At 41.3% G+C, this 13734-nt stretch overlaps 1 protein-coding gene across 1 annotated transcript in view; it reads right to left on the bottom strand.

Moving 5' to 3' along the window:
• Window positions 1–873: 873 nt before the first annotated feature.
• LOC149327780 (uncharacterized) overlaps window positions 874–13734 on the bottom strand; it is a 35384-nt gene continuing 22523 nt past the window's right edge. Inside the window, exon 2 of the mRNA XM_089564971.1 lies at window positions 874–1306. Within this exon, the coding sequence (XP_089421097.1) occupies window positions 874–1306 (433 nt within the window). The remainder of the gene's footprint in view (window positions 1307–13734) is intronic.

Below are 13734 nucleotides of genomic sequence, written 5' to 3'. Positions count from 1 at the left end.
AGTTATCAGCGGGACAAAACGGTCAATGCACTCTTTTACTAATTTTTTAAACCTGCACCAAAGCGAATGCACATCATCCGTGCTATCTGAAAAGGCATCGAAGTTAAGCGAAAGTATGTCAATGATTGATACATCATCGGCTCGAGAAAAGTTTGGGTAAGATGGATATTTAGGCTTGCTATCCAAGACGGCATCAGCAATGGTGAGTAGGACAGCTTCGTGGTCCGAAATTCCAGGTACTATTTCGTAATTTGTATCTGCGCCTATTGATCCGCTGACAAAAAATAGGTCAAGGACTGACTGAGAACTGCCCTGAATTCTTGTGCTTTGTTCCACAATTTGCAATAAATCAAAGGAAAAAGCAATGTCCAACATTGCTTCACCTAAACCGTCATGTTTTTCAAGTGAGAACGTCGACCAGTCTATATTAGGTAAATTAAAATCACCTGACAATATAATACGATCACCAAGTTTGACATTCGTGTACAAATATTGTTTGAGATCGTCTAGAACGGAAACGGTAGAACTAGGGGGCCTATACATTGCTGCAATAACGTATCTAACATTTCCATAGTATGCTTTACAAAAAATACACTCTACATTGGGTATATCAGACATTGGGAAAACTCGCAAGGTTGACTTAAAGAGTATGCTAACGCCTCCACCTCTACCATCACGGTCTTTTCTTTACGAACTGTAGCCAATGGGTACAAACTCACTGTCAAATACTGTGTCGATAAGCCATGTCTCAGTCAAAACCGCAATTTCTGGATCGTGCAAAAGCAAAAGAGCCTCCAACTCAGCAGTCTTGTTTAGAACACTCCTGCAATTAGCATTTAATATTTTCAGGGTCCGAGGTTTATTGGTGAGAAGTCAGTTTGATTTCTTTTTAAGCCTGAAGCGAGAACCTTTCGCTTCGTCCCAACCAAATAGGACGTTATCAACGCTTAGTTTATCGAATAATAACTTTGCTTTGGCTCCTTCGTCTCTCTCTTCTTTACAGCTTTTCCATAATTGTTTGCGTATTTCTCGAACTCGTTTTGAATAATCCTCAGCTATTGATATGCCGGAGTCTTTGAGCTTATGACATGATTGTAATATGGACATTTTTTCACGGAAATCGAGGAGTTTTAAAATGACAGGTCGCACCTTGCTTGCTTCCTTTTTACCCATTCTATGGCATCTTTCGACGCCACTTACCGTTAAACCCAGCTTTTCCTGAAAAACGCTGTTTGTTACTTTCTCTTCCAGTTCCTGGTTAGACTCAATGCTGTCCTCCTCTATACCGTAAATGATAAGGTTATTTCTTCTACCTCTGTTTTCTAGGTCGAAGGCGTTTGACCGTGTAGCCCACTGCCGTCTAATCTCCAAGTTGTCAGCACTTCGTCTTGATTCCCTAACTTTATCATGGCTCCGTAACTTCTTTTCCTTTCGCGAACAGTTTACCTTTGTTAATAGTTATTCTTCGCCGTCTTCTTCTGTTACTTCTGGTGTTCCTCAGGGCAGTGTTCTTGGTTCTTTGTTGTTCCTTATCTATATTAATGATCTACCAACTAACATATCATATGTTGTGCGCTTGTTTGCTGATGATTGCATAATTTACCGTGAAATAAAATCGACTGATGACCATCACCTTCTTCAGCAGGACATTAATATTATTTCTAAGTGGTGTGAAATGTGGCTCATGACGCTCAATTCCTCCAAATGTAAAACAATGACTTTCAGCCGTAAACGTTCAAATTCCGAGTTCTGCTACTCCCTGAACAACGTGCCTGTGGCTCAGACTACCTCGTATAAATACCTAGGCATTCTTTTATCACCGCACCTATCATGGACCGAGCATATCACTTCCATCTGTGCTAAAGCATCTCGCTCCCTTGGTTATCTCCACCGCAACCTAAAAAATGCGCCTGCGCATGTTCGCAAGTTAGCTTACGTGACTTACGTTCGCCCCCAGCTTGAATATGCATCTCCGATATGGTCACCACATCAAAACTATCTGAACTTAAAATTAGAATTGATACAAAACAGAGCTGCCAGATTTTTTTCTAACAATTATACCCGCCAATCAAGTGTGTCTGAAATGAAAAAAGAACACAATCTCCCGCCCTTAGAAAAACGCCGCCAAGTCGCGCTTCTATGCTTAATACACAAGTACGTGTACACAGATAGACCATCACCTCTGCCACTCAGCAATCCACTGCGCACGTCTCGACGCTTGCATAATCATCTTAGTTTTTCTCGCATTTTCGGCCGTACAAAAGCGTTCAATTCATCTGCACTTCCTCGTGCCATTTCACTCTGGAATGATCTTCCTGATGCAATTGCATCGTTAGCTAACCCTGCGTCATTCCGTGAACATGTGTTAAACTTATACTGCTAGCGCTAAGTACATGTGTTATTTTGTACAGCTTACATGTGTTACCATGTTAGCCTTATTTTTCTGTGTATATGTATGTATGCACCTGTAAGTATTGCGCTGTGTAGGTACGATTTAGTTTTCTGTTAGTTCTTGTGAATTATGTTCTGTTTTGATACTTATATACCAAGTGTTTGCCTCTTGTTGCTGAAATCCCTTTTGATACTGTAACCCCCCTCACACAATGCCCGTTCGGGCCTGTGAGGTTCAATAAATAAATAAATAAATAAATAAATAAATAAATAAATAAATAAATAAATAAATAAATAAATAAATAAATATCTTTTTCCCCCCTTTTTTAGTTGATGTGAACAGCGGTGAACATATGGAAGAACCGCTACCTTCTTTTTCTTTCCTTCATCAGCACCCCTGGGTGATGGCCTGTTGGCATCCTTAATTATTTTAACACCTTAATGCAGGCAAGAGTCAAGACATTATCTGGAAAACCAGGCAATCTTAATCTATTTACTTGCTCAGAAAAACTATCATTCAAAGAGCGAGTGCAGGACTTGAGTAAAGAAGACTACAAACAGGCCACAGCAATACCACATTTAACGATTTTTGAATGACCGGATTGAAAATTTAAAAGGGGCCTAACTGACCTTGGGTAATACATCCAGCATACATGGTCCTGCTCGAAAGAAAGTCTAATATCGAGGAACTGCAAACGCTTGTCTGTGGGCGTTTCAAAGTTGAATTCCAGACCACATACATTTTCTTTAAAAACCTTGAGGACATCCACCACCCGTCTAGTAAAGTCAGGTCTATCAATAAAAATTACATAATCATCAACATACCTGAAAATCATTTTGGAAAGGTCACACAAATTCTTTTCGATGCATCCCGAGAAAGAAAAATGTCACTGAGGACCGGAGAAACTTTAGAGCCTATGGAGACACCGTTTTTTCTGCCATACCGCATAGCGCAATTCTATGCGGTATGGCAGGAGTGGGAAAAACACAAAATGCAAGGTAACAAAATGCAGCAAAATGTACAAAGTGAGCACTACAAAAAAGTTAAAATCACAAACGAAATATCAAACAAGAAAGGAACTGTTAACGACACGGTAAGAATACACAGCTATTATGCGTCTTCAACGGCAGTTACAAAGTTTTGAAATGAACAAGAACGAATGGACCCAGGCAGAGAATTCCAGGCTTCTATTGAACGGGGAAAAAAACTGAATTTGGACAAATTAGCATGCGCAAAATACGGTATAAAATTAAGCTCGTGATGACTTCTTGTAGATGATAATGGTGCAAAGTTAATGTAGTGGTCAGCTAAGAGCCTGACTGAGGAATTGACGATACAATGTAAGAATTTTAATGATTCAGTGTGGCGACGGGCAGACAGCGTGGTTAAATTCAATGAGAGAAGTGTAGAAGAGGGTGAGAAATGGCGATCATAACGATGACATATAAAACGCACAGCCTTCTTCTGGACTGCTTCTAACATGTTATTTCGAATTGCTTGTACGGGTTCCACTCTAAAACTGCGTAATCAAGAACAGGGCGGATTACAGATTTATACAACAGAAGCTTTGTGTCTTTTGGTGAATAGGGTAGCATGCGTCGTAGATAACCTAGTTTTTTTAGTGCTTTATTACATACGTATTCAATGTGTTTAGACTAAGACATGTTATGCGTGAATATGACACCAAGATATTTGTAATGAGAGACCCTATCTACCACACGGCCATTGAAAGAGTAACTAAAATGGGAAACGGAAGATTTGTTACAAAAAGACGTGAGGACGGTTTTGTCAAAATTAATTCTCATTTGCCAGGTACTACACCAACTACAAAACATAGAAAATGACTCTTGGAGGCGACGATGATCATTAGGGCCATTAATTACTTCATATAAAACACAGTCATCAGCGTAAAGACGAATGTTAGAAGAAATGTTATGTGGCAAGTGATTTATATATATTAAAAAGAGTAGTGGTCTAAGGACGGAGCCTTGAGGCACTCCTGACGTTACATCAACACCAGCAGAATGAGAAGAATTATAGGATACGAACTGGGAACGAGATGAGAGAAAGCTAGAAATCCAATCAAACAAGTGAGGATTTTTTAGTATAGCATTTAGTTTAGCAAGAAGCTTGGAATGTAGAACAGTATCGAATGCTTTCGAGAAGTCTACAAGTCGCTCCCGAGCAAGAACCCTCCACTCAATAAACTCTACAAATTCATGAAGTCGTCTGACCTCGCAGTTCTGGAGGCTGACAAAGAAGGTGGCTTTGTTGTCATGCCAAATTGTATCTTCAGTGAAAAAGCCACTGAGGCCATCAAGAAGAATTTTAGACCAATCAACTACAACCCTTCCAAACAGAAACGTGCCGCACTGAAACTGCTTGCGGGGATAAACCTGGATTCTATAGGAAAGGCGGTCAAAGGAGCTGAGACCGGACGCCTCGAAATATTCTTTTCAGGTAAAACGCATAAGCCTGCTTGTCCACTGCGTGCCATTGTGTCTGAAAGGGATACATGGCAAAAAGTTTTGGGTGACTTCCTTCGGTGCCAACTGGACAGAATAGCTGGCGGTGACCCTTACCGCGTTCGAAACTCAAAGGAAGTGGTGCAGGTACTGGAAGGAGGCAAGTTATCGGCCACTACTGGTTTTTCAACTGACGTTGAGGACTTATATTACTCTGTGCCTCACAACGGTTTGTTGGATGCTGTTCGTGAACATTTGGAAGAATTTGGCGAAGTCAGGTTTCAAAATTCTGCCGGTGTCACAACTGAAAAATTTCTGGACCTCCTAATGTTTTATTTGGATTCCACTGTTATTTACTTCCGGGATGAGTTTTACTTGCAAAAGGCCGGAATTTTCATAGGTTCCTCAGTCGCACCGGTGTTATGCGAAATTTTTCTGGCGTCATTTGACCGGCGCCTTGAAGCTAGATTGAAGGACACAGGGATAGCACGTATTTTCAGATACATCGACGACTATCTTGTCCTTCTTAACGCACCTTCATACTGTGCCGCTGATATACTTGTAAACCAAATTCTCACTACCTTCTGTTCTTCATCGAGGGGTCTAAAATTCACGCATGAACGTGCAGATCATGATCGACTCCAGTTTCTCGACCTACAGCTTATTTTTACAAATGCTCATGTTTGTTGGGCGTATAAGCCACGCTCAAAGAAGTCACTTTTGCCCTATGATAGTGCCGACTCCAAGCTGGTAAAGCGTGGCATATTACCTCTTCGCATGAAATCAGCATTAGAAAAATCCTGCGCCCACAAGATAGGTGAAAGTTTCCAGTGCCAGATCGACCAAATTTCCGCTGCGGGTTACTCTGCACATCTGGTCACCAACATGTCTGAAAACGTTTGCAAAAAATTAAAAAATCGGAGCATGCTAAACATAGACAGAACAGAAACCTGTGCAGGTTATGCCTTACCTGCATGGCCTTTCGCACAATTTAATGAAAGTTAGGTCTCCTCATGGGGTGAAGCTGGTTTTTTCGGCCCCTTGCAAACTGGCGAAATTATGTCCGGTGGTGACCAGGAAGCGTGTTAAAGGGAATAACACCATCTGTCGGGCTAGTTGGTTGCGATCCATATGTATCAGCAGCGCGAACACCACACAGGAAGAAGAAGGAGAAGAAGGTAAAGAGCGCTGAACTTCCAACTTTTATTTGAGCAAAAATTGAACCCGCACTTTTATACACATACCAGGTAAAATCCCACCAAGGGGGTAATCAAGGCGTGCTATCGAATTGGGACCAACACGATGTCCAGGGCATCAAAATGATTACTATCGCACTTTACAAAGACTTCCATGAAAAGCACGAATGACATGCGGAAAAAAACAAGACAATGTAAAAACAGGGCTTATTGTGCGCAAATGGAAAAGTGGAAAAAACAGGGTTGAGGGCACGAATTTTGCTAAAACCATGAGAAGGCAAGAACACGGTAAAAAGGTAAAAAACAGGGTTGAGTGTGCGCAAATGGAAAAAATGGAAAAACAGGGTTGAGAGCGCGAATTTTGCTAAAAAAAAAAAAAAACATGAGAAGGCGAGACACGGTAACAACGTAAGCGATGCGAAGGGATGAGCGCCAACAATTAACACGGCCAGAACTAAAAGGCAGTGTGCCCCTAAAAACCAGGTAAAATCAGGTAAAACCAGAGAGAAAGGTGATTTCTTTTTCAGATAATGAGATGGAAGGGGTGCTTACGCAACCTTCTTTGAGCCCTGAGATGTAGGTAGCTTCAATGATTTCGCGTGTTAATTGTTTTTTATGTCTCTTTAAGACGGTTGCTTTCTTAAAATGAGGAATGCACTTCTTTTGGCTGTCACATACGCTGCAATGGGCAGGCAGGTTCCTCAACGGCGCCCCAGTTAGATCGTTCCTATGTTCCATTAACCTTTCGTTTAAGCATCTTCCTGTTTGGCCTATGTACGCCTTACCGCAAGCTAAAGGTCAAGGCTCTGCGCCTGTCAAGCCTGTGCAACAAAGTTAATAAAAAGAAAAAGAATAGTGGCTGTACAACCAGGCACCGAGATCCTTTTGTGCCTTGTACGGAGGGTGTTGTATACTCTATACCTTTAGCTTGCGGTAAGGCGTACATAGGCCAAACAGGAAGATGCTTAAACGAAAGGTTAATGGAACATAGGAACGATCTAACTGGGGCGCCGTTGAGGAACCTGCCTGCCCATTGCAGCGTATGTGACAGCCAAAAGAAGTGCATTCCTCATTTTAAGAAAGCAACCGTCTTAAAGAAACATAAAAACCAATTAACACGCGAAATCATTGAAGCTACCTACATCTCAGGGCTCAAAGAAGGTTGCGTAAGCACCCCTTCCATCTCATTATCTGAAAAAGAAATCACCTTTCTCTCTGGTTTTACCTGATTTTACCTGGTTTTTATGGGCACACTGCATTTTAGTTCCAGCCGTGTTAATTGTTGGCGCTCATCCCTTCGCATCGCTTACGTTGTTACCGTGTCTCGCCTTCTCATGTTTTTTTTTTCTTTGAGCAAAATTCGCGCCCTCAACCCTGTTTTTCCGTTTTTTCCATTTGCGCACACTCAACTCTGTTTTTACATTGTCTTGTTTTTTTCCGCATGTCATTCGTGCTTTTCATGGAAGTCTTTGTATAGTGCGATAGTAGTTATCATTTTGATGCCCTGGACATCGTGTTGGTCTCAATTCGATAGCACGCCTTGATTACCCCCCTGGTGGGATTTTACCTGGTATGTGTATAAAAGTGCGGGTTCAATTTTTGCTCAAATAAAAGTTGGATGTTCAGCGCTCTTTACCTTCTTCTCCTTTTTCTTCCTTTGTGGTGTTCGCGCTGCTGATACATATGTGTTAAAGGGGCTGTGAAACACTGCTTGAAACCAGCTTCACCCCATGAGGAGACCTAACTTTCATTAAATTGTGCGAAAGGCCATGCAGGTAAGGCATAACCTGCACAGGTTTCTGTTCTGTCTATGTTTAGCATGCTCCGATTTTTTAATTTTTTGCAAACGTTTTCAGACATGTTGGTGACCAGATGTGCAGAGTAACCCGCAGCGGAAATTTGGTCGATCTGGCACTGGAAACTTTCACCTATCTTGTGGGCGCAGGATTTTTCTAATGCAGATTTCATGCGAAGAGGTAATATGCCACGCTTTACCAGCTTGGAGTCGGCACTATCATAGGGCAAAAGTGACTTCTTTGAGCGTGGCTTATACGCCCAACAAACATGAGCATTTGTAAAAATAAGCTGTAGGTCGAGAAACTGGAGTCGATCATGATCTGCACGTTCATGCGTGAATTCTAGACCCCTCGATGAAGAACAGAAGGTAGTGAGAATTTGGTTTACAAGTATATCAGCGGCACAGTATGAAGGTGCGTTAAGAAGGACAAGATAGTCGTCGATGTATCTGAAAATACGTGCTATCCTTGTGTCCTTCAATCTAGCTTCAAGGCGCCGGTCAAATGACGCCAGAAAAATTTCGCATAACACCGGTGCGACTGAGGAACCTATGAAAATTCCGGCCTTTTGCAAGTAAAACTCATCCCGGAAGTAAATAACAGTGGAATCCAAATAAAACATTAGGAGGTCCAGAAATTTTTCAGTTGTGACACCGGCAGAATTTTGAAACCTGACTTCGCCAAATTCTTCCAAATGTTCACGAACAGCATCCAACAAACCGTTGTGAGGCACAGAGTAATATAAGTCCTCAACGTCAGTTGAAAAACCAGTAGTGGCCGATAACTTGCCTCCTTCCAGTACCTGCACCACTTCCTTTGAGTTTCGAACGCGGTAAGGGTCACCGCCAGCTATTCTGTCCAGTTGGCACCGAAGGAAGTCACCCAAAACTTTTTGCCATGTATCCCTTTCAGACACAATGGCACGCAGTGGACAAGCAGGCTTATGCGTTTTACCTGAAAAGAATATTTCGAGGCGTCCGGTCTCAGCTCCTTTGACCGCCTTTCCTATAGAATCCAGGTTTATCCCCGCAAGCAGTTTCAGTGCGGCACGTTTCTGTTTGGAAGGGTTGTAGTTGATTGGTCTAAAATTCTTCTTGATGGCCTCAGTGGCTTTTTCACTGAAGATACAATTTGGCATGACAACAAAGCCACCTTCTTTGTCAGCCTCCAGAACTGCGAGGTCAGACGACTTCATGAATTTGTAGAGTTTATTGAGTGGAGGGTTCTTGCTCGGGAGCGACTTGTAGACTTCTCGAAAGCATTCGATACTGTTCTACATTCCAAGCTTCTTGCTAAACTAAATGCTATACTAAAAAATCCTCACTTGTTTGATTGGATTTCTAGCTTTCTCTCATCTCGTTCCCAGTTCGTATCCTATAATTCTTCTCATTCTGCTGGTGTTGATGTAACGTCAGGAGTGCCTCAAGGCTCCGTCCTTGGACCACTACTCTTTTTAATATATATAAATCACTTGCCACATAACATTTCTTCTAACATTCGTCTTTACGCTGATGACTGTGTTTTATATGAAGTAATTAATGGCCCTAATGATCATCGTCGCCTCCAAGAGTCATTTTCTATGTTTTGTAGTTGGTGTAGTACCTGGCAAATGAGAATTAATTTTGACAAAACCGTCCTCACGTCTTTTTGTAACAAATCTTCCGTTTCCCATTTTAGTTACTCTTTCAATGGCCGTGTGGTAGATAGGGTCTCTCAGTACAAATATCTTGGTGTCATATTCACGCATAACATGTCTTAGTCTAAACACATTGAATACGTATGTAATAAAGCACTAAAAAAACTAGGTTATCTACGACGCATGCTACCCTATTCACCAAAAGACACAAAGCTTCTGTTGTATAAATCTGTAATCCGCCCTGTTCTTGATTACGCAGTTTTAGAGTGGAACCCGTACAAGCAATTCGAAATAACATGTTAGAAGCAGTCCAGAAGAAGGCTGTGCGTTTTATATGTCATCGTTATGATCGCCATTTCTCACCCTCTTCTACACTTCTCTCATTGAATTTAACCACGCTGTCTGCCCGTCGCCACACTGAATCATTAAAATTCTTACATTGTATCGTCAATTCCTCAGTCAGGCTCTTAGCTGACCACTACATTAACTTTGCACCATTATCATCTACAAGAAGTCATCACGAGCTTAATTTTATACCGTATTTTGCGCATGCTAATTTGTCCAAATTCAGTTTTTTTCCCCGTTCAATAGAAGCCTGGAATTCTCTGCCTGGGTCCATTCGTTCTTGTTCATTTCAAAACTTTGTAACTGCCGTTGAAGACGCATAATAGCTGTGTATTCTTACCGTGTCGTTAACAGTTCCTTTCTTGTTTGATATTTCGTTTGTGATTTTAACTTTTTTGTAGTGCTCACTTTGTACATTTTGCTGCATTTTGTTACCTTGCATTTTGTGTTTTTCCCACTCCTGCCATACCGCATAGAATTGCGCTATGCGGTATGGCAGAAAAAACGGTGTCTCCATAGGCTCTAAAGTTTCTCCGGTCCTCAGTGACATTTTTCTTTCTCGGGATGCATCGAAAAGAATTTGTGTGACCTTTCCAAAATGATTTTCAGGTATGTTGATGATTATGTAATTTTTATTGATAGACCTGACTTTACTAGACGGGTGGTGGATGTCCTCAAGGTTTTTAAAGAAAATGTATGTGGTCTGGAATTCAACTTTGAAACGCCCACAGACAAGCGTTTGCAGTTCCTCGATATTAGACTTTCTTTCGAGCAGGACCATGTATGCTGGATGTATTACCCAAGGTCAGTTAGGCCCCTTTTAAATTTTCAATCCGGTCATTCAAAAATCGTTAAATGTGGTATTGCTGTGGCCTGTTTGTAGTCTTCTTTACTCAAGTCCTGCAGTCGCTCTTTGAATGATAGTTTTTCTGAGCAAGTAAATAGATTAAGATTGCCTGGTTTTCCAGATAATGTCTTGACTCTTGCCTGCATTAAGGTGTTAAAATAATTAAGGATGCCAACAGGCCATCACCCAGGGGTGCTGATGAAGGAAAGAAAAAGAAGGTAGCGGTTCTTCCATATGTTCACCGCTGTTCACATCAACTAAAAAAGGGGGGAAAAAGATATTTATTTATTTATTTATTTATTTATTTATTTATTTATTTATTTATTTATTTATTTATTTATTTATTTATTTATTGAACCTCACAGGCCCGAACGGGCATTGTGTGAGGGGGGTTACAGTATCAAAAGGGATTTCAGCAACAAGAGGCAAACACTTGGTATATAAGTATCAAAACAGAACATAATTCACAAGAACTAACAGAAAACTAAATCGTACCTACACAGCGCAATACTTACAGGTGCATACATACATATACACAGAAAAATAAGGCTAACATGGTAACACATGTAAGCTGTACAAAATAACACATGTACTTAGCGCTAGCAGTATAAGTTTAACACATGTTCACGGAATGACGCAGGGTTAGCTAACGATGCAATTGCATCAGGAAGATCATTCCAGAGTGAAATGGCACGAGGAAGTGCAGATGAATTGAACGCTTTTGTACGGCCGAAAATGCGAGAAAAACTAAGATGATTATGCAAGCGTCGAGACGTGCGCAGTGGATTGCTGAGTGGCAGAGGTGATGGTCTATCTGTGTACACGTACTTGTGTATTAAGCATAGAAGCGCGACTTGGCGGCGTTTTTCTAAGGGCGGGAGATTGTGTTCTTTTTTCATTTCAGACACACTTGATTGGCGGGTATAATTGTTAGAAAAAAATCTGGCAGCTCTGTTTTGTATCAATTCTAATTTTAAGTTCAGATAGTTTTGATGTGGTGACCATATCGGAGATGCATATTCAAGCTGGGGGCGAACGTAAGTCACGTAAGCTAACTTGCGAACATGCGCAGGCGCATTTTTTAGGTTGCGGTGGAGATAACCAAGGGAGCGAGATGCTTTAGCACAGATGGAAGTGATATGCTCGGTCCATGATAGGTGCGGTGATAAAAGAATGCCTAGGTATTTATACGAGGTAGTCTGAGCCACAGGCACGTTGTTCAGGGAGTAGCAGAACTCGGAATTTGAACGTTTACGGCTGAAAGTCATTGTTTTACATTTGGAGGAATTGAGCGTCATGAGCCACATTTCACACCACTTAGAAATAATATTAATGTCCTGCTGAAGAAGGTGATGGTCATCAGTCGATTTTATTTCACGGTAAATTATGCAATCATCAGCAAACAAGCGCACAACATATGATATGTTAGTTGGTAGATCATTAATATAGATAAGGAACAACAAAGAACCAAGAACACTGCCCTGAGGAACACCAGAAGTAACAGAAGAAGACGGCGAAGAATAACTATTAACAAAGGTAAACTGTTCGCGAAAGGAAAAGAAGTTACGGAGCCATGATAAAGTTAGGGAATCAAGACGAAGTGCTGACAACTTGGAGATTAGACGGCAGTGGGCTACACGGTCAAACGCCTTCGACCTAGAAAACAGAGGTAGAAGAAATAACCTTATCATTTACGGTATAGAGGAGGACAGCATTGAGTCTAACCAGGAACTGGAAGAGAAAGTAACAAACAGCGTTTTTCAGGAAAAGCTGGGTTTAACGGTAAGTGGCGTCGAAAGATGCCATAGAATGGGTAAAAAGGAAGCAAGCAAGGTGCGACCTGTCATTTTAAAACTCCTCGATTTCCGTGAAAAAATGTCCATATTACAATCATGTCATAAGCTCAAAGACTCCGGCATATCAATAGCTGAGGATTATTCAAAACGAGTTCGAGAAATACGCAAACAATTATGGAAAAGCTGTAAAGAAGAGAGAGACGAAGGAGCCAAAGCAAAGTTATTATTCGATAAACTAAGCGTTGATAACGTCCTATTTGGTTGGGACGAAGCGAAAGGTTCTCGCTTCAGGCTTAAAAAGAAATCAAACTGACTTCTCACCAATAAACCTCGGACCCTGAAAATATTAAATGCTAATTGCAGGAGTGTTCTAAACAAGACTGCTGAGTTGGAGGCTCTTTTGCTTTTGCACGATCCAGAAATTGCGGTTTTGACTGAGACATGGCTTATCGACACAGTATTTGACAGTGAGTTTGTACCCATTGGCTACAGTTCGTACAGAAAAGACCGTGATGGTAGAGGTGGAGGCGTTAGCATACTCTTTAAGTCAACCTTGCGAGTTTTCCCAATGTCTGATATACCCAATGTAGAGTGTATTTTTTGTAAAGCATACTATGGAAATAAGCAAACAAGGGAAGGGTAATGAGGGGCTCGTTATAAATATGACAGAAGCCAACAGCCACAGAAACCAAAGGGCACAGGGGATTTTTTTTTTTAATTAATTTATTTATTTTGTGGTGTTGATCAATTTAGAATATTACTGAATATGTTATCGCTTAAAGATAATTGATTAGAAAAGCAGAAGAAAAAACAACCACATGCCGCCGGTGGGATCCGAACCCACGACCTCCGAATTACGCGTCCGGTGCTCTACCTCTGAGCTACGGCGACGGCTGTCAATTCTTCTGCTTTCGGGGGTATTTATGTTTTACAAGTAACCTAACCTTGAGAGTGTTCATCAGCGCCACCCACATTCATAAGCGGCGGACGTAGAACGTCCTGAGTTACCGCAGGTGTGACGTAGAACGTCATCGAACGGAGAGGGTGGAAGCTGCGTGAGAACCCTCTTATGCTTCCTATGGCGTCAAGGCTGCCAGAATCGAGGCCCTCGCTAAGCAATTAAGCAAACAAGGGAAGGGTAATGAGGGGCTCGTTATAAATATGACAGAAGCCAACAGCCACAGAAACCAAAGGGCACAGGGGATTTTTTTTTTTTTAATTAATTTATTTATTTTGTGGTGTTGATCAATTTAGAATATTA

Source organism: Amblyomma mixtum, chromosome 10 (genome assembly GCF_055824585.1).
Source record: "Amblyomma mixtum isolate Tamu chromosome 10, ASM5582458v1, whole genome shotgun sequence".
Lineage (NCBI taxonomy): Eukaryota > Metazoa > Arthropoda > Arachnida > Ixodida > Ixodidae > Amblyomma > Amblyomma mixtum.
Note: the sequence above shows the minus strand (reverse complement) of the source record. Positions and strands in the feature narration are given on the sequence as shown.